At 32.6% G+C, this 21,453-nt stretch overlaps 1 protein-coding gene across 1 annotated transcript in view; it reads right to left on the bottom strand.

Moving 5' to 3' along the window:
• LOC124359078 (intersectin-1) overlaps nt 1-21,453 on the bottom strand; it is a 131,505-nt gene that overhangs the window by 89,955 nt on the left and 20,097 nt on the right. Inside the window, exons 5-7 of the mRNA XM_046811502.1 lie at nt 14,058-14,100; nt 7,656-7,829; nt 2,726-2,931 (exon numbers count right to left, since the gene is read on the bottom strand). Coding sequence (XP_046667458.1) covers nt 2,726-2,931; nt 7,656-7,829; nt 14,058-14,100 — 423 coding nt within the window. The remainder of the gene's footprint in view (nt 1-2,725; nt 2,932-7,655; nt 7,830-14,057; nt 14,101-21,453) is intronic.

Here is a 21,453-nt window from a genome sequence, read left to right as displayed (position 1 = left end):
TGGGGTGTATCCCACAATTGCAGGCAGGGCACCAATCATAGCTACGCTTTCTTTTTACATTTTGATCATGTGAACATACTTCACAAGTCATAAACAAACAAAGCAAGCAACCGAACAGCTGTCCGGAACAGTAACAGGTGCTGAGTTACGTCACGCACAACTAGTCATCAGCTTTCAGCGGCCAGTAAAAGAACAAACATTTATATACATGTAAAAGTGAATACATTATTAGAAAGCTTGAAATCTTTTCATTAAAGTAATATAACTTTTAATACGATTCGAGTGGTAATTCTCGGAATTATGACGTAAATAGTAGACGATGTTTAATAAGTCGTATATTACGACTCTGCCAGTTCACAGTGGTAAAAAATGAGTCGTAATTTACGACGTTGCCAGTCAGAGGGTTAAAACCTTATTTTAATATCAATGATGAAAAAAATATCATTAATATCATCATATTATCATTTTTGTCTTGAGCGTACAAAATTAATAGTGTTCAAACAATACAGGTATTTTCAGCTGACTAAATAAGTGAAATTTAACTGTTACAGCGTCAATGTGTAAAATTGAACTAACCTTATCTAATGAATATTATTATGGACATGATTCAAATAACAGGTATCTTAAAGAAATTATATTTCCAGTATATTATCATATTTATCAAACAAACATAAATAAATATGTTTGTTATAGTTCAAACATTGTAGAACAGTAAATTTATTTATTTACTGTTCTATACTAATAAGCTTAAATGAAAAGTAGAACCAAATGAAATAGTTTATCTTGAGAGCAGGTGGTAACGATGTTCTCAATATGGGTAAGTGTATTTTCTTTTTCTTGTCTAAGTTGGCAAAGTTAGAAAGACCAAGATACTTATGGTCTGCCACAGTAGAAGATGCTTTTACTTTCAACATCTCTGCTTCTGAGATAGGGCGTAGCTTGGTGTTGACTTCAAGGGCAAGTCAGGACAAGCACTTACCGCCAAGGGGTGATTATCAATAGTAACATTATCCTTCCTGTCAATAATCACCTCTTCAACCACTATTCCTTTTATTGTTGTTTCTGCTAATACTGTATTTCTGCTAATATATTTGCTAATAATTCTTCTAATAATAATTTGAGTTATTTACTTATTATGCCAGTGAACAAATTTGATTCTTAGAGTCTATTTGTAAAGTGGAACTGCAGTCATAATAGTGTTTACCTATATTACCACAAATAAAATACTTAGTGACTCACAAATAAACAAGAATTTCTCTTGTCAAGGATAACTAACTGAGGTTAACAGGTGTTTGAATTTTTATTAAGTATAAGATTATGAACATGTAGTTATGTTTTACAAAACTGTTAATACGTTAGAGGTATGGAATCCTTCAAATGTTCTTCTGTCTTTCTACTAACCAAACAAAAGCAAACTAATAAATCTATCAAAACAAAACTGTAAATATAATCACCAGGTGACAACAGATCACTTTCATGAACTCCTGAATGTACAACTAAAATTGAAAAAAAAGCAAATGAATAATGGTGAAGCATTAACAATATGAAAAAATTACAATATCCACATAAAAACACCTGTCCAAATCTTAGATATCCAAATCCTCAACTATATTATTTGGACTGAATTGAGTAAATTTTAAAGAAAACGTACATGTTATATGTTAATTTCAGACTTTTTAAATAGGGAAAAATTTCAAAATAATACAATACGTTTGATTTGTACGTAAAAAACAGTCAAACTATTTTTGTTTGTTTAACAATAAGCATTATTTAGAAAACTTTACAATCTTTGGTAAAATAGAATATCTAGTTCAACTACACTTTGAATAGGATTTCTAAAACTTATTCAACCTATATTGTCTTGTGTCAATAAACATGTGATTGAAAATTTTGGTGTGCTGAAAACACAAAATATAATCCAATTATATTTAGGAATCAATTAACTTATACACACAACACTGTGAGGTTTGTGTACAAACCCACAATACCAAGGCAAGAATAACTTTTTAATAAATTATTACAATCCTGAACAGATCCAAAATATATATATATATATATATATATATATATATATATATATATATATATATATATATTATGTTATTAACTCCGCTTATAGGGTTATCTATATATATTAACCTGGGAGCACTCGCGCTATTAGATTGAATCTAACATATTTTTTGTGTTATATAACATTTTTTTATTTGTTATCTTACAACACTGAACCCTTAATTTATGCTTCTTTGGGTATGTCTGCTGCGTATTGCATCATGTTTAGTAGAAGTCGCTGGGGTGGGGCGTCATGGTTGGGGGGGGTCGGACGCTCCTCGCAGGTTATTAGTTTCAACCTAACAGCACGAGTGATCACGTCAGCCCAGTGTTAGGAGCGATCTAACGGCGCGAGTGATCGTGTAACTGCCAGTTTAAATCCATCAGTTTAGTGATTTTTCTTATTTTTCAGTTTGCTTTTGAGTTACATTTCGTAGATTGGTCTTTTATGACTTTACAATTATTGCAATGAATGAAGACCATGAAAAAGCCGTTCTTAGTTGGTTGGAGGATTGACATATACATACATATATATAAATTAATAGTCATTAAATTAATTAACTGTTACAAAATTATGTTATTATGTGACAATAATAAAAGTTTACAATTGATTCTCACTTTTGACAGGTAAAAACCTAAGTAGTTATTTTATGTTATGATGATCATAGGTACTCACCGCCAGACATGCCAGCCAGAGGATCACCCATCTCTGCGGTGGAGGGGATGGAGTTCTGACGTTGGCGTCGCAGTGATGGAGGGACTAGATCTGCCGGAAGTGGTACTGGAATCTTCTCCCCACTTCTTGCTAGATCACAAAGATGCATAGCCAGTACAAACTCCTCACAAGACAGTCGTCCATCAGTGTCCATGTCCGCCAGACCCCTGTTCAAAAAACCAACTCAGGAACTTAAAAACTCAATTCTACATAAATTACAAAATATATTTTAAAGTAATGTATTGTTTCATAACTCAATACATATAAATTTCAAATTTTAAAAAGCACGCATTATTTTATTAGCTTAAAACTTGTTCAAAATTACCATTTCATACTAACGAATATATATATATATATATATATATATATATATATACGTTAAATTGTATAAATGGCAATAGCCTTATTTAATTTCAATAAACATTGAATCACAAAAAGTACTTGCTCCACCGGGAGTCGAACCCGGATCCTCTCACTTGCCGGGGTGAATGTGCTACCATTACAACCACAGAGCGCTTACTTTTTTCCGATTCAATTATTTTGTATTTGGCCATATCTGTCACATATGCGTTTAAATAAGCAAACTAACATGTGATCGGAAGACCAAACACCTGTCAAACTCCCGGAATATATGAACCGCTAACTGCAGAAAGGCATCAAGTCCAAATTAACGGGTTTTTCCGTTTTTCCTTCAAAGTTGTTGTTAGGTTTAAGACTCGTCGTTTACAGCAGAAAGGAAACATGTCCGCGCATTGCTATTGCAATGGCGACGTCTCGAATAACCTATTTACTGCAGAAAGGGAACTAGTCCCTGGGACTTGTTCCCTTCTGCAGTAACCAGCTGGCTGTCAGCGCTCCGCGTGGCAGACGCGATAACTAACGTTCAGTCAGCTGAGTCGCGTCAAACAACGATCATAGTGCTTTGTTTATTCATAACATTTATTTAGTGCGGTCTCACTGATTACTTAATGCCTCATCATTGAAATAAAATGAGTAGTTCAGAAGAAGAAGGACAGTCGAATAAAAGAAGGAAGGGTGTAAAGAATGAAGAAAAGTACAGAAGAAATGTGATTTAAAAAGTCTAAGGTAGAGGGCAAAGAGCATGTAAACTGGAAAGGCAAAACTGTACCTGCAAAAAATCCAGGCTCCAATGTTTGCAGGTAAATATAGTTTTTGTTCAATAGTTTATTTTTGCATACAATGTTTGGTTGATACATCTCTTCACTTCTAGTTTTATTTTAAATTAGCCTAGTGGTCTTGAACGATAACCTAATCATTACATCAAATTGGCCCGACGGTAACATAACCTCAAAATATGGTAGGGCCTAGGCCTATTATATTTTTGACACATTCATCATAATATTATACTCTTGTTATTAAGCCTGTTATTGTTTCAGCTGCAAGTCCAACTGCCTTCAAAGCTTTTCGGAGGGAGATAATGATAGAAATATTTTCAAAACTACATAATATGACAACCAAAGTAGAACAGGACATTTTCATCCAATCTCTAATGGAAGTTAGTCCTGTTGAAAGAGAAAGATCCAGGCCTGGTCATCATCTGAAAAGCCGAAAGCTTTTAGTGTAAGCTATTCCATTCTACACAATGGCAAACGCACCAAGGTATGTAAAAATGGATTTATGACAACTTATGGATACACTCCTAAACAGTGTTAACCGTTTATCTCATTTGTTGCAAGTAAATGAAATCCCAACTGACAACAGAGGAAAGAACGTTTCAGGAAATGCAATACCCGGGTCTGTCCTGACTCGATTAAGGGCCCATGTTGAATCATTCCCAACAAAACCCATCACTATACAGGCAAAGATAAACAGTACTTCTCAGCAAACTTGAATTTGAAAATTATGTATGATATGTTCATAAAAAAAAAAACCAAAACTTTCTTACAACAACTTTGGGAAGTGAAAAAAGCTCTCATACAAGTTCTTTTGGACTTATTTTAATGAAAACTACCCTGACATTGGTTTTGACCCGCCAGTTAAAGATGCTTGTGTAACTTGCGAGGAACTAACCTTGAAAATAAAAAGTCCTTTTTTAAACGAGAATGCCAAGCGAGTAGCTGTCGCCGAGTTAATGGTACACACAAACGTAGAGCTAAAAAATTTTATGCCTCGTTGCAAGAAACAACGGAAAAGTGCAAAAAATGAGTTGACTAGTGTTGGGATCTGTATTGATTTTATGGCTAACGTATCTCTACCTTGCATTCCTGTACAAGACAACCTATTAACTTCCGGCAGCTCACTGTTAACGTCTTTGGTGTGCATAATCTTTCACAGGTGAATGTACAACTGTTATCTATCACGAGGGTAATGGAGGTAAGGGAGCTAACGAAGTTTGTACAATATTTGACTGGTACATCAAACACAAAATTGATAATGATGTAAAAAAACTTTATTTGTTTGGGGACAAAACTGTTTCAGGACAGAAACAAAAACCACACCCTGGTAAGAATGATGATGTAATTTATGTGAAATAAAACGGTTTTGATGAAGTAAAACTAGTGTTTCCAGTCCGAGGCCACTCGTTTATGCCGAATGATAGAGATTTTGGGATAGTAAGAAGAAAATTGGGAAGAGAAGAAAGATACTATGATTTAGCTGAAGTCGAAGCTCTTATTCTTGGTTCATCGAAAATCGCTGGTAAATTCTCTGTCATCAAAATGAACTTTGACGATTTTATTGACTCACTGCCATGGTGGCCAGAGTTTTACAAAAAGACCAGCTTAAGTGACGATTCCTATGGTAGAGATGTACCGAAAAGACAAAAAATAACATTTTCAATATCAAAATACAGGGTAATGTCTTTTTCATCTGAGACGCCTCACACGGTGCAGTGTGACATGAACATTACCGGCTTGGCAACGGATTCCTTCAGATTGAGGAATGCAGAGATGCCGATCAGGGCTCCAACAAAAAAAGCCTATGCTACGGTACTTCCGATCAACATTAAAAAAATGGAAGATCTGAAAAAAAACAAAAAAATACATTCCAGAAGAAAAAATTTGACTTTTGGGACCAAATCCTGTCATGGCCTACCACATCAACCGCTGACGATGACTTAAATATTGTAGTGTAAAAATATTTTCTTTTGTTATACAACGTGTTCCTAGATATAAGATATTTTTATCATTAAAATAAATGTATCTAACAAAATGATTTGTATAATGATTTTTCCCCATGATTTGTAAAATTGTAAAATAGTTTACCGCAGAAAGGAAACATGTCCTATGTAAAAAAAAATTAATAATCAGCTCTTTAAAAATATTTGATTGACTCAATTTCAAAATATGATCTTTAAAAGGTCAGTCATATAGAATAAAAAATAAATATTTAAATATATGTATGTACATATGGATTTATAAAAGGTTTTTTGTCGCTCCTGAAAAGTTGGTTAATTTGGACTTGATGCCTTTCTGCAGTTAGCGGTTCATATATATATTCGTTAGTATGAAATGGTATATATATTTATATATTTATTTATTTATTTTATATGTATAATAATACTTATAATAGTGATTATTGTGCTGAATTTTGACTTTGTTAAAAGATTGTAAAATCCAAACAACATATAAAAAGTGTTATTATTATTACACAAATCCAATATTGATTGAATTTAGGCTTGTAATCAGTTAACATTTTAGTGGTGATGTAATCATTCACTCTGTTATAGATAGGAAAAAGAGAAAACTAGATTGTTTATAAAAAAATCATTACTCATACTTCTATAACTAAGTGACACATATGAAAATATCATAAATGGAGCTAAAAATACAAATGCATTAATATTAATTAAGTGAAATTACTCTAAAAAAACTCTGTTCACCAATAGCCTACCAATCTTTAGTTTAGCTGTCATTGGAAGAAAGAAATGATAGATTGTGGGAAGGAAGTAAGACTTGTCTGTTAGAAATACTCAGCACAGATCAAGTATTTGAAGACCTACACGGTATTCGATTCTCCCATCACTACCAGATCATCACTTTGGATTGCGATGACACTTGATTCTAATGTCAAGGAGGAAAACAAACATGTGGCTGTGGCAATAACAAAATACATTTTAGATGAGTCTAAAACTAAAGTTTTCTAAACTCTAGTAAATATTACCAATTACTCCAATTTTAAGAACAGTATTTGAAAAGTCAATGCCTAACAGTTCATAAGTCAGTATTTAAGTAACAGCAGTAACAATGCATATAACAAAACAAAAGAACAAAAGATTTGAATCAGGATTAAAATTACATACAATTAAGGTAAGAGACAGGTTTTCTTTGAATATTAAGGTGTCCTCTCTCAGGAGGTGGAGAATAGTCTTTGTCTAGTTATAAAATAAACTACGACCATCAGCAGATAAAATCGAAACAAAATAATGGGCATAACAAAAATTTGTATGTTTATAAAATTGAAATCATAAAATACAGAATCATATTTTTTTAATCTTATAAAAGTATCAATTAATTCCTATAAAGTTAACAAAATAATATAACACAACATAAGTTAACAAAATGCAAAAAAATCATAAACATCCTACTTTTTAATTTCTACTTGGTAAGCCTACTTATGTAATTTATTAATATTTCATCAATTGATTTTATATTTTATCTATATTTTCTAATTAAAATTTTTGAAATGTATACATTTTGATATTTATATATCTTTATTGTTTTTTTTCATCAGCTTACAGTGAGTTTTCAAAAGTGGATGAGGACTATCTGGACCACCTGAGAAAAGGACACCTTAATAATTTCTCCTGCGTTCATCATGTCTGTTTTGTTATCAGCTGGTTGAACTAACCACCAAAGAAAGTAGATGCCTGCAATGTTTCAAGACAAATATTCAGATGCCCTGATTTCCATCAGGTGATGATCGTATTTACCAGATCTGTGCCAAGACATTCTGCGGTAGTTGAGAAGCCATCATGATGTTGCGAGCTTGTACACCATTGAGAAATCCAGACCTTGTTCTGTCCGTGGTGTTGAACAACTGAGTGTACTTAAGCTTAGAAGCATGAGGTACAGCCCAGTCCATTACCTGGCTGCTTGAACCAAGCCTGGAAGCCAAGAAACACATGTATACATGAATATGTAGCTTACAGCATATTCCTTTCTTATAACACTAACTTTGAAAACCCTTATGAGATAATGTGTTTAATGACATATTAGTTATTCAAAATTTAATTCTTCAAATACAAGGAATAACTGAGCATGATTAAAATTAATAATTAAATATGTACATACAAAGATAATGAAATGGCAGCTATGGAAGAAGTGAACACGAAGATATAATTTATATTTAGCAGGTCCGTTTTACCTGAAAAATTGACTTATTCAGGGCAGTCCAAAGCATGATTAAGAGCTTCAAGAATAAAAATTACTCAATACTTTTAGAGACGTTATTATGTAGAGAAATATATCTCTATTATTTGAAAAATAATAAATAAAAAGATAAAGACAAACAAACATTCTTAAACCTATATGAATTCATGACCTGTGAATAGTGATTAGTGCCAAAATGCAACATAACTTTTCTGTTAGATTGTATTTCATACTTTTCTAACAATTTCTGCATAGGGGAAGTTAGATATTGTTAAGTCCTTATGTTTACAATGTATTTTCAAATAATATAAACAATAGTCGATTTTTAGTTTCACACAGATATTGGTTGTAAGACTTGTAATATTTGGTGGGCTAAACTCATCTTAAAAATAAATAATGTTGTGCAAAAAAAACAAGATTTTCTGAAACTATTTATAAACTGATTTATGTATCATACATGGAAAATATCAAACTATCAGTAGGGCCTCTTTCACAGATATAAATGCATTTATCCCAAATTAAAGTTAACTCAAGGAGGGTCACACATGGTTAAAAATATGTTTTTATACACACGGTTATATTAAAACAGCTCATAGACAGAAAAAATTCAGAGGTAAATCAATTAATATTCAAAAGACAGCAGGCCTCGTATGGAATTCAAAGTATCTGATAATTTATCAGCTTTAATTTAAACTTTAGTTAAAGGTATCATTTATGTCCAAGCATTTTATAAAAAGAATAGATTTTGTATCATTTGAAACGGTTTAAGTTAGATGCTATCCCTTAATCAGTTATCAACCGCTTTTGAAGATAATGTTTCTTGGCACGCTACTGTGTTTTTTTGGTTTCAGAAGTTTAAACAGTTTCTTACATATGTTGAGAGTACATTGTTTTGTAATAATTGAAGACAAATACTAAGAGAATAAATTAATTTAAAGTGAATTATAAACACTGATTTTTGTATAAACTGAATTCTGTCTCAAGCCTACATTTACTAATTTAATGATTAATATCTCGTCACTTTAGTCATTTTAACTGTTACATTGAAAACTCGTTTGAGGACCACATAGCAAAGAAAAATAAAGATAACCTATTTCTATAGATTTGCAATATTTGGGTTATTTTTCACTTGATTTATTTGAATTATATGTCATGGAGTTTGTAATAAGATTTACTGTACAAAGATTTTTTTGTGAAATACTTCTAATAGGCTCATATTTTGGGTTATTGTGAGTCAAACTTTGTAAATAGCTGCCAACTAGAAGTAAATAAATATATGATTTTAATTTTTTCATATTTTAATAGATATTATTAATGTTAACATCCACGCAAATTTTTGTTTATTACATGTGACGGTTTCAAAGACAAAAAGGTTTTAAGAGAAACACATACAGACTGCATACTAAAAACTTTAAAATCCTATTAAAGTTAAAAATTAGTTTTAATAAGTCCACGCTTTCAATTTCCCAAAATATCCACAGATTCTCTCTATATATATTGGGTTTAGATAGTATATTCATACTATAACTATCTATCCACAAAATCACGTAATTTGAATTTTTTAATAATAATAAAAGAAGTAATAAATGTATTTCAGGGTCAAAATAGAGTTTTAATATTAGTTTTAATATTAGTTTTAATTTACCTCCTTAGCAAATAAAAAATGTATATTTGTACCAAAAGGTTAAATATTTAAAGAAAGCTTACCAGTCATATACAAAACTTGGCAACTTCAATGCATGAATTTTATACATAGTGTCCAATGCATACGATGACAGAATCTCAACTGACCAATGATTCATCAACAACAATCTATCATACCAGACAATCATTTAGATAGTGAAATAATTGTCAGTCAATAACATTTAATAGACAGCAGTTAAAGATGGAAATACTATTCATCACAATCTTTTCAATATAATTGGAAACTCTCTGCTGCATTACGGTTAACATACAGAACATTACACAAACATAAAGGTTAAGCGATTCTGTGTGTCATTAACCCTTTGAGTGCCGGAGCATCGCTATTTGCGATCCTGCATTATATGCAAGAAATGCCAGAATCGCTATTTGCAACTTCAGCAGTAACGCTTATATTTTATATAGTATTTATGTAAATTGGTTCAGTAAGTATACATACGCATTCCAAAGGCTTCAACGTAACTTTTGATGTAGGTTTTGTTGCATTCTGGTTAGATTTTGATTTTTACAGCGGTTGTAAATTGAGCATGTCAGTCGAGTTTAGAATCGACTGCTACGCGGACGAGCCGGTACATGTTTTGTGTTTATTTCACAAATGATTGTAAATATTACAATTTTTGTAAGTGTAAATGGGTTTGCAGTGTTAGTATCTTCAAATTAATTCGTTTGTGTATGTTGTTCTAGTCTGTGTGTAAGTAGAACAATGAAACAATGACTTGACCGTGAGTTACGGTGATCGTAAGCAGCTAGTACTTTACTAAATATATTTGTATAGTTTTTATGTTTTTTTGTGTTTATTCAGTGACATTTATAAACAATGAGTCGTAAAAGCATTGCTGACAATGAAGACCTAGTATTGCAGGCATTAGATTAAGCATTAGCAGTGTAAACAATACACAGAGTGTTTGGTTAGGTTAGAAAATTTATAGTTTTGTAGTGGTTCATAATTTCATATTTATTTTCCAAACTTTATTTAAAAGTATAAAAAAAGTTTCTATACCTGTATGTCTTTTTGTAAATAATTAAATGGAGTATAAGATAGAATAACTAAAAGTGAAAAAATAAAATATTTCAATAACACTAAGTTGTGTCAAAATAAAAAACAAAGTATTTTTGCTCATAAAGTTTTTGTTAATGTTTTATTTATTGGTATAAAAATGTTTAATAAGTGGTCAATGTATTATATTTATAAAGAAAATATATTTATCTAAAGAAAAAACAAAAACCCAGGATATTATACCAATAAATAATTTTGTTATGAATTTTTAACCAGATCCTTGCAGAATCAGACATTTTCGCTCGGCATTTTATGCATACCATATAGCAAAATGCCGCGGCACTCAAAGGGTTAATGTACTACATAGAATAAAATACATCCAGTACTTCCAGTAAACATTATGTAGGTCAAGAAAAATTAATTAAATTGATTTATTTTCTCAATTGGATAAAAATTAACACTTTCTAGATCTAATTCATCCACATATGTGTCTCTTGTATTTGAGGCCAGAACCTACTGTTACGGCGACAACATTGATAATTAGTCAATATTTGATGTTACAGTGCACCATGATTCTGTCAGGTGTTTTAAAGTAATTCAAGATACTGATATGCATTAGATGCTTGACTTTGTTTTGAGATTTATCTCATGTAGTATTAAAATGGAGGTATGAAGATTTCTTATTTGAATAGATTTCTTAAATGTATTTTTTATAAAGTAGATTATTTATTAAAGTTTTTTACTATATATAGATATATATATATATATATATATATATATATATATATATATATATATATATATATACAGGGTGTATATTATGTCTGGAAACACCCAAATATATCCTTTAATAATTTAAATATAAATTTGAAACCTCTTACAATCGTGATAGAGATTGGGCATCTACTTTTTGGAACAATGTTTTGTTATGTCACACCAACGGGGGACGTCCTGCCGAGGGTATCGTGAATATTCTTAATGGAAGCCTATACCTTGTGATACATAATTTTAAAGGTAATAGCTTACTGAATTGAATGCCACAAACCGCATCTCAAAGGAATTATTCTATCAGAAAATAGAGCATTTTTAGTATTGAAAATTTACTGATGTTCAACAATGTAATTTTAACATGGTTCTTGCCACAAAATGTGTTACACTAATTTGTTTAGCATTTTTTAAATGTTCAATTAAAATAAAATAAACAATTTATTTTTAAGCTGGTTTCATTAGTACAAATTTACCAGTTTTTATTACAATGAATAAAACTTATGAGTCACTTTCTCTGATTACTTATGAATCTGTACTTGGTGTTTTCCAGTCAGCAGGAAGGTTTAAAGAGACAAAGGTCACTAGCCTATGAGAAACATTATTGTGTTATTAATCATCTGGTCTACAGGTTTCAGTTTGTTGAGCATGGAGCTTTCACTAGACAGGTCTAAGCTTGGGAATTACAAATGGACAAAGGTCATATCATTCCTGTCGAGTTAATCAGTGTCTCTGAAGCATTGCTGTCAACAAGTTATCTAATTACAGTAGTTCAGTTTTTATTTGGCATTTTAATGGAATTGTCTGAAAGAGAACGAATTACTCTGTTGATGATGCGAGGATATGGCGATCGTCAAAGATCTTATCGGGAAGTTTGTAATTTGTTTAATGACACTTTCCCAGAAAGGAATCCCATAAGTGTTTCAACAATATCAAAAACTATTGAGCGTTTTGAAATGACAGGGAGTGTACGTAATCGGCCAAAGTCGGGTAGGATACAATCTGCAACAGATGAAGAACATGCACTAGATGTTTTGCAAACATTTATTGAAGACCCACATACATCGCTCAGAAAAGCTGCACAGCAACATGATATGCACCCTATGTCTGTGAGTAAGATTTTGAAAATTAATAAATACAAACCATTTAAAGTTCATTTAGTCCAACAGTTAAGTGAGGATGATTACGACAGAAGAGTTGAGTTTTGTGAACTTGTGATGCGCAAATGTGATGACAATAGAGATTTTCTGACCAACATACTATTTTCTGATGAGGCAACTTTTTTCCTAAATGGCAATGTTAACAGGCACAATTGCCGTTACTGGGCTAGTGAAAACCCACATTGGATTACTGAGTCCCATTCACAGCAACCACAAAAACTGAACGTATGGTGTGGAATTTTAGGTAACAAAATTGTTGGACCCTTTTTCATCAATGGAAATTTAAACGCCGAACTTTACTACAATATGCTCCAAAATGAAATAATCCCAGCTATTCAAATTGCATCAGGAGAATACTTTGATAATGTATGGTTTCAGCAGGATGGTGCTCCACCCCATTATGGGAGACAGGTAAGAGAGTATTTGGATTTAAGGTTTCCTCATAAATGGATTGGCCGAAGAGGAGAAATCGAATGGCCTCCAAGATCTCCGGATTTGTCACCAATCGATTATTTCCTATGGGGTCATTTAAAATCCAATGTTTATAGAAGAAAGCCTCATAATTTGGGAAGACCTAAGAAACAGGATTATAGAGGAGATTGCTTTGATAACTGAAGAAATGTTAGGCAACTCTGTCGAATCATTTTACACAAGATTGGATCATTGTCAAACCGTAGAAGGAACACAGTTCGAACAATTGCTTTGACACCAAATGCAGGTAAAACGTTTGTTGTAAGACTTTTCTAACAGCATACATTATTTTTTATTTGTAATAAGAAATCAATAACATAAGTATTTCCATAATTGTACTGTAATAAAAAACTGGCAAATTTGTGCTAATAGAACCAGCTTAAAATGAAATTTTTGTTTTATTTAATTGAACATTTAAAAAAATGCTAAAAAATTAGTGTAACACATTTTGTGGCAAGAACCATGTTTAAAATTACATTGTTGAACATCAGTAAATTTTCAATACTAAAAATGCTCTATTTTCTGATAGAATAATTCCCTTGAGATGCGGTTTGTGGCATTCAATTCAGTAAGCTATTACCTTTAAAATTATGTATCACAAGGTATAGGCTTCCATTAAGAATATTCACGATACCCTCGGCAGGACGTCCCCCGTTGGTGTGACATAACAAAACATTGTTCCAAAAAGTAGATGCCCAATCTCTATCACGATTGTAAGAGGTTTCAAATTTATATTTAAATTATTAAAGGATATATTTGGGTGTTTCCAGACATAATATACACCCTGTATATACTATATACAGAATCTATATATATATATATATATACATTCACTATATATAGATTCGCTAGAATGTTTTGATACTCACGGAGATTCCATTGAAGCAGGTGGAACTGCAGCTGGAATAGAAGCTGAAACAAAACATATTTGGTACAAAATTTTATTCACTACAAATATTGGTTGCTAGCATAAGAGCTCTTAAGATATTATAGTTTCTTATTCCTAATAGGATTTTTACAATACTACTGTGTAGGTAAAATAGTAGTACCGATTGGCCTACTTTGATGAGGCAGTGTACCGATAGCACTAGCTCTATGTAATGTGAAATAATTTGAAGAGACAGTTTTTTTAGATAGCGCTAGCGTTAATAATGTAAAATACCTTGACAAGACCAAATAGTTTGCCATTTTCTCACATTATATCAGCATTATTTAGTCATAACTTCGTTTCTGTGTTATATAAAATAATACAAGAATGACATAATTTTATTTTGCAGACTAGCAACATTGCAATTGGGAGGGGGAAAATAAATAGATAATCAGCTCAGTGGCAGCTGTCTCAAGCAAACAAACAGTTAGTGTATAAAATCACAGACTATAGATATTTCTGTTTTATACAGACAGTTGGACATTAGTTTCAGTGAGCGCCGAATGGGGCACTCATTGTATAGCTTATGAGTTTTTGCTTCCCACCACTAATTCTCCCAGTGTTGTGCGGCACGGATCCCCTCCACTCAGCCGCTGTGGACCAAACATCCTCCCATTGACTTCATGGTCTACTGTTACATATATTAATCTATCTACCTGTGTATATTGTCTCAAGGTGCAAGTGTCATTTAGTTTTTCAGTCAAGTTTTACCCAAAATAGATTATCACATATAGTTTGTTTTTATTTTATTTTTAATTACAACAAGTTTTTCAAAACTACATGTGTCAGTCCAAAATGTTCGGTACTAGGTGTTTCCCCAAAATTGTTTGAACAGTAGGTTTAAGGTGAAAGTATTGAAGATGTTTAGATTTCCAGAAGAAAATAGTGATATTTGGGTTCAGAAAACAAGTAAGAATTAAATTTTATATAAAGATATTAGTCATAAAATAATGATATAAGTTGTTTTAGAGTTCTACAAATCTAAAGGGAAAACTTGTATGCTTAATTAATTTATTATTAACTGTTGTTTTTTTTTTTCAAATTTCAATAAAGTTTACACCCAGGCACTTACAAATTAAAACTTTGTTACAGTATTGTTTATACATACAAAAGTTTGGCCTGTTCGTAGTGAACATATTCACTTTCTTATTCATGATAATACTATGAGTATGTAATCTATTACAATATTTGTATAAATATAGGTTTCGGAGCCCCTCTGAGTTAGAAAAGTGGGTTTCTAAAATATCTGTACATTTATATAATTTGTATAGACCATCAAGGATATATTGCACCTGTTTTATTTAACCCTATGCACTCGAAAGCAATATTTATAGTTTGTCCTCAGTGTTCGAATGGCCAGTTGTACTGCCTGCTGACATTTCCGCCTCAGCTTGGTTTTAATTTTTTACGCTATGTCCTGACTGCTCGAATACCTGGCCAGTACAGAATACGACCATTGCTCGTATGGCCAGTACTACTGGGCACTACGTAAACACTTTATTATTATTATTTTAATTTATACTTCTATGTCCGGCAAGTGCTGTAACCTATCGAGGAACTCTTAAACTAAATTTGACATCTGCTGACAATGGTTTCCCGCCAATTACATTTCTGCGTAGAAGATTCAGACAACTGATGTTTCGAAGGTCAGTCACCCTCGCCCATTACTACTTGTTGTGTGTTCATTTGACTTGGGTTTCATACTGTTTGATGTTATTTAGCTGTGAATTTTTATTAATTTGTAAATATTTGTAAATAATAGTTGAATATATTTATAACACATCTTTCATAATAAAATGGCAGCTGTGCAGTTAATTATTTTGTAAATACAGTAGAACGTCGGTTATCCGAACTAATTGGGACCTGAGGGTGTTCGGATAATCAAATGTTCGGATAATCAAACATAGTTTTAATAATGCCATTTGAGGTGCTTACTGATAGGTAAATTATTGATTAAGCATGTGGAAATTAAAAACACAACATATTTACGTATACATAATACTTTTATTATATTAATCAACTCTTTTATGTAATTTTGTACTGAAGTTAATATAATATTCACACATTTTATAAAGAGTAATGTCAAATTAAAAAAAAAATAGAAACATAAAAATATGATAAAGTAACATTTTTAATACTGTAATGTATTGCATTGGAATTACTTTGTAAAATAGTCTTTTATTGTCTTTTGCTTTAAACTTGAGGACCGTTTTTTAGCTGCTAAGTCCCTAAGCCTCTTTAGCAGTAAAAGCTGAGTTGGGCAGCTCTCCTCTTGCTTTTCAAGCCAAGACATCGCAGTATTAAATGCCGAAAAAGCTTCTTCATGACTTGAACGATTCTTGGTGCTTTCTGCAGTATCTGTGTTACAGTCTTCATCGCTGTCATGCTGGGTGGTATCTTCAGCCAGCACCAGAGAAACAATTTCCTCATCATTAAGGATCTGGAAGCCTGGGTCATTGTCCATTGTTAGCCAATCTTCAGTATCTTGTATGTCACATTCTGAAAATCCAGGAATTTCTCCATACAACTCCAAAAATTCATCAACATCTTCCTGGTCTGTAACTTTAGGCTCTATGTTTTCACGAGTCTTTTCTAAAATTTTGTTCCAAGCATTTTTTAAGTTGCTTTCTTTCATGGTGCTCCAAGAGTCTGCTATCATGTAAGAACAATCTTTGACATTGAGTTTTTTGGCAAATTGCACAACACTTTCTTCATTGGCATCAGCAAGTAACAAGCGACGAAGAACTTGCTTTTTGTACATCCTTTTAAGCTTTTCTATAACGCCCTGGTCCATGGGCTGAAGTAACGCTGTCACGTTAGGTGGTAAATAGGTCACTTTAAAGTCCTCGTCGATTGAGTTCAATATTTCAACATCCGGGTGGGTTGGGGCATTGTCTATAACGAGAAGTACTTTCCCCAGCTTATTGTTATCTTTTTTGTACTTTTTGACATCAGGGATAAATTCATTAGTAAACCAGTCTAAAAAAATTTCACAATTCATCCACGCATTCTTTTGTGATTTGTAGGTAAGAAGTAAACAAGTCACATTTTTAAAACACCTAGGCTTTTTAGATTTGCTTATCATTAGGAGAGGCAATGCATGCGTACCAGTAGCGTTTGCTGCAACCATGATTGTTACACGCTCCTTGCTAACCTTTAATCCTGGCGCCGCCTTTTCTCGTTTTGATGCCAATGATTTACGCGGCAGTGCCTTCCAATTAAGGCCTGTTTCATCAGCATTGTATACCAAATCCAATGAATATCCTTCATCTTTTAACAGTTTGGAAAATGTCTCTTTATATTTTTCTGCAGCTGCAGAATCTCCAGATAATATTTCACCTTGTATGTCAAGCTCACGTATACCATGGCGTGATTTAAAATTCTTCAACCACCCTGTACTAGCCTTGAAGTCGGCTGACCCACCAAGTTTTTTATTGATTTGGATGGCTTTTTCACAAAGCAAAGGGCCTGATATTGGTTCCCCCTTTATTCGCCTTTGAATGAACCATAGATACATCGCCTCTTCTAATTTTTCATCTTGAGGTCTTTTCATCGATTTCCTTTTTCTAGATCCATCTTCGCTGTCCAGTTTGGAGGCAAATTTAAGGATTTCAGATTTTTTACTTTTTATCTCTGATATTGTTGCCTTGCCAACGTTAAATTGTTTTGCTAAAGATGTCCCTGTTTCACCTTTTTCTAGTTTTTCAATGATTTTTAATTTTGATTCAATAGATAAAACATTTCTGCTTCTTTTATTAGGTTTACTAGAGGTCGCCATGTCAAATTATAAACATCCTACGGCCTACAATATTACAACTAATCTAACCTTAAAACAACAATAATGTACAGAATAAAAGATAAAACTAACTTTTTTACTGGATGTTCTTGAAACTACTGTACAGTCCAATACTATTAACTTCACAAATTATAAACTAAACTGTACTATACTTTCCAAACAAACTTAACTTCACAAATTATAAACTAAACTGTAATGTACTTTCAGCGCTGCACTATGCGAGTGAATGATTGACAAGGAAGCGACTGCTGTGAGTGCCGTCTAACGTCTGCTACGTCGCACGGCGGCGCCGACTACCAAGGTCAAACTGACGACTGTTTATTACGCGGTGACGTTTGGTCTAGTTCAGGTTACACGCAACCTTTTTTCGTGTTCGGATAATTGACGTTTCGGATAACCAACGTTCTACTGTATTTGTAAATAGTTAGTGTTTACATTTGGAACAGTTCTTTTGTAGTAGGCTTTGTGAACAATACAATTTGTTAAGTTTATTATTTTGTAAATATTGTATATTTTTAGTACATTTTTTTAATAAATGAACAATGGATGACTGTTTACGTTCTGATGAAGTTAGAAATATATTGGCAGATGAAAGTGACATTGATGAAGACAGTGGTTCTGAACACAATAGTGATTTGGATTTCAATTTCAATGAACAATTTGAAGATGAACTCCGTGAAGAATTGGGTGAAGACGCCGATTATCGTATAATGGAACAAAACATAAATGATGAAGAGGACATTCAAAACATAACAAATGAACACAATGTGGAAAAGGACAGTGGTGAGTTGTCAGTAGATGATACAGATAGCAGTGAAGACGATGTGAGTCCAGATGGATGGCAAAAATGGAAAACGGGTAATGCTAAATTTAGAAGGTTTAACTGGGCAGGTAACAGTGGCTATAAACCTCCACTAACAAACACACCAAAGATTCCCCTAGATTTTTTCAGCTGTTTTTTAATGATACTTTGTTATCAGAAATCGTCAATGAGACTAACCGTTACGCTGGTGAAAAAATTCAGATGAAAACACCACTCCAAAAAAGGTCAATGTGGCGCTCTTGGCATGACATATCATTATCAGAATTAAAAGCTTTCTTGGGTGTAGTTCTTAACATGGGGATGAACGAGAAACCAGAACTGGACGATTACTTTTCTACTGAATGGGTAGATTACCAGCCATTCTTTATGGACGTATTCAGCAAAGAGAGATTCTTACGATTATTTTGGAACCTTCATGTCAGTCCACCCCCCTCTGGACCTGCAGGTGGTAGGCTAACACGCTCAGGTAAGATACGAAATGTGGTGGCATACATGGATAAGAATTTTAGAGAATTCTATGTACCACAGAATAAAGTGAGTGTTGATGAGAGCACCGTCGGATACAAAGGTAGAGTTGTCTTTAAGGTGTACAATAAGGACAAGCCAATAAAATGGGGTATTAAAATATTTGTTCTTTCGGAATCAAGCACAGGCTATATATGTGCAATGGAGCCATATTTTGGCAAATGTACCACTGATAGAATGCCACGGCATGACTTGGGCGTTACCAGCCGTATAGTTATCCATCTGGTTGACAAACTAAAACAGACTTATAGGAACATAGAAGGACTTCGTCTTTACTGATAGGTATTACATGAACCTAGATCTTGCTCAAGTACTTTTTGAAATGAAAATTCATATCACAGGAACTGTTATGATGAACCGAAAAGGCCTAACAGTGCAAATAAGGAGTCAACAGAAGAACAAAGCAGGCAAAATCAAACTACAAAAAGGTGACATTATTTGTTATAGAAAAGAAGACAAGTTTGCAGTGCTCCTGTGGCAAGACACAAAGTTGGTAGCTATGTTGAGTACCCTGTCTGATAACTCAACCCAAACAGTTCTCCGCACAAAGAAAAACGGACAAGAAGAAGACGTTGAAAAACCGACTGTGGTTTGTAAATATAACCAATCAATGGGCGGGGTAGATCTCGCAGATCAATACATCTCTAGTTATTGTTTTACAAGAAAATCCATTAAGTGGTGGAGGAAGATATTCTTCTGGCTTCTTGAAACGGCAGTTGTAAATGCTTTTATACTTTACAATCTGAACCAAGGACAAAATAAGATACGGCAAAGAAAATTCAGAAAAATTTTGATTAAAGAATTAGTGGGAGATGTAAGAAATTCAAGGAAAAGAGGAAGGCCTTCCACTTCAGATGAAGAAGAAAGACTAAACGGAAAATTGCACATCCCCTATCCACTTGATGGTGGCAAGACTAAGAACTGCGTAGTGTGTAGTGTAGGAGACCTCGCAAGGACAGAAAACGCAGCAAATTTTACTGCAAAACATGTCCTAACAACCCAGGACTTCACATGGGATTATGTTTTGAAAAATTCCACTCCGCCAAAAAGTTCAAAGACTAAAAATGTTGGAAAATGTTTTATGACTGTGTCATATGTAAATATCAAATTTTAATTTCAGCAATTTATTTTAATTATTGAATTTTAAAATGTATGTATAAAAATAACATTAACAAACAGTTTGTTTATCTTAGAATAAGTTAGTTTCATTAAAGTCGTTCTTTAATTATCTATAAATGGTGTTTACGTCATTTTTAAATACCTATGTTTACAATACAAAGGTCATTTGGAAAGAATTACGAGCTGGCTGGGAAATTATACAAACATGGCGACTAGCTGGGAGTGGAACTAGCGCGGCCAGTACTACTGGCCATTCGAGCGGCGAGGACAAGCAATGACGAAACTAATAACGGGCTGTCTGAAGACGTTGCATGGCCAGTACTACTGACCATTCAAGCGCAATGGGTTAATGTTCTATAATCTGTATGTAGGAATAAGAACATTTTGTAAAATAAAAATAACCTCTGGTTTATAACAAATAAATGGTACGAGCAAGTTGTACAAACTTTGTTCAGTTATGATTGTATTTATGTAGGCCTATATATTTGTATGATGTAAGATAAACTATTGTAACCAATATATATATATATATATATATATATATATATATATATATATATATATATATATATATATAAGAATCATATTATTCTAATAAGGGTTTTATTATTCATTAATATTGAACAAATGATGAGTATCTGTCTTATCTTAAATTAAATTTTATAATTCTACTTTAAAATTCATTTTCCGTTTTAAATCTAGAGTTGAAACAGGTTGGCAGTATTTATTTCCTCCAATTTTAATGCAATCTGATTTTGAAGATAAAGAACTGAACCGTTTTTTATCAGTTTTTATTTTTGTGGGTCCTTCAGCAGCTACAGAAATGGTTTTCTAGTTGTAGTTTCTTAATATTGCTCTATTATAAAACAAACTGTTAATTAATACTTTAATAATTCAATAAACTGTATAAGTTAAATTGCAACTCTTTATAATGACTAGCATGTGATATATTAGTGCGTTTTTAAAGGCTGACTAGTTAAGGTTATAATAAATTTCCAAAAGCTAGTTAATACCTATGATTTGTTAACATTTCTTATGCGATTTTTAATAATTCGTAATATATAATTCAACGAT

The sequence above is a fragment of the Homalodisca vitripennis genome, chromosome 4 (genome assembly GCF_021130785.1).
Source record: "Homalodisca vitripennis isolate AUS2020 chromosome 4, UT_GWSS_2.1, whole genome shotgun sequence".
NCBI lineage: Eukaryota > Metazoa > Arthropoda > Insecta > Hemiptera > Cicadellidae > Homalodisca > Homalodisca vitripennis.
This window is presented reverse-complemented; position numbering and strand designations above follow the sequence as displayed.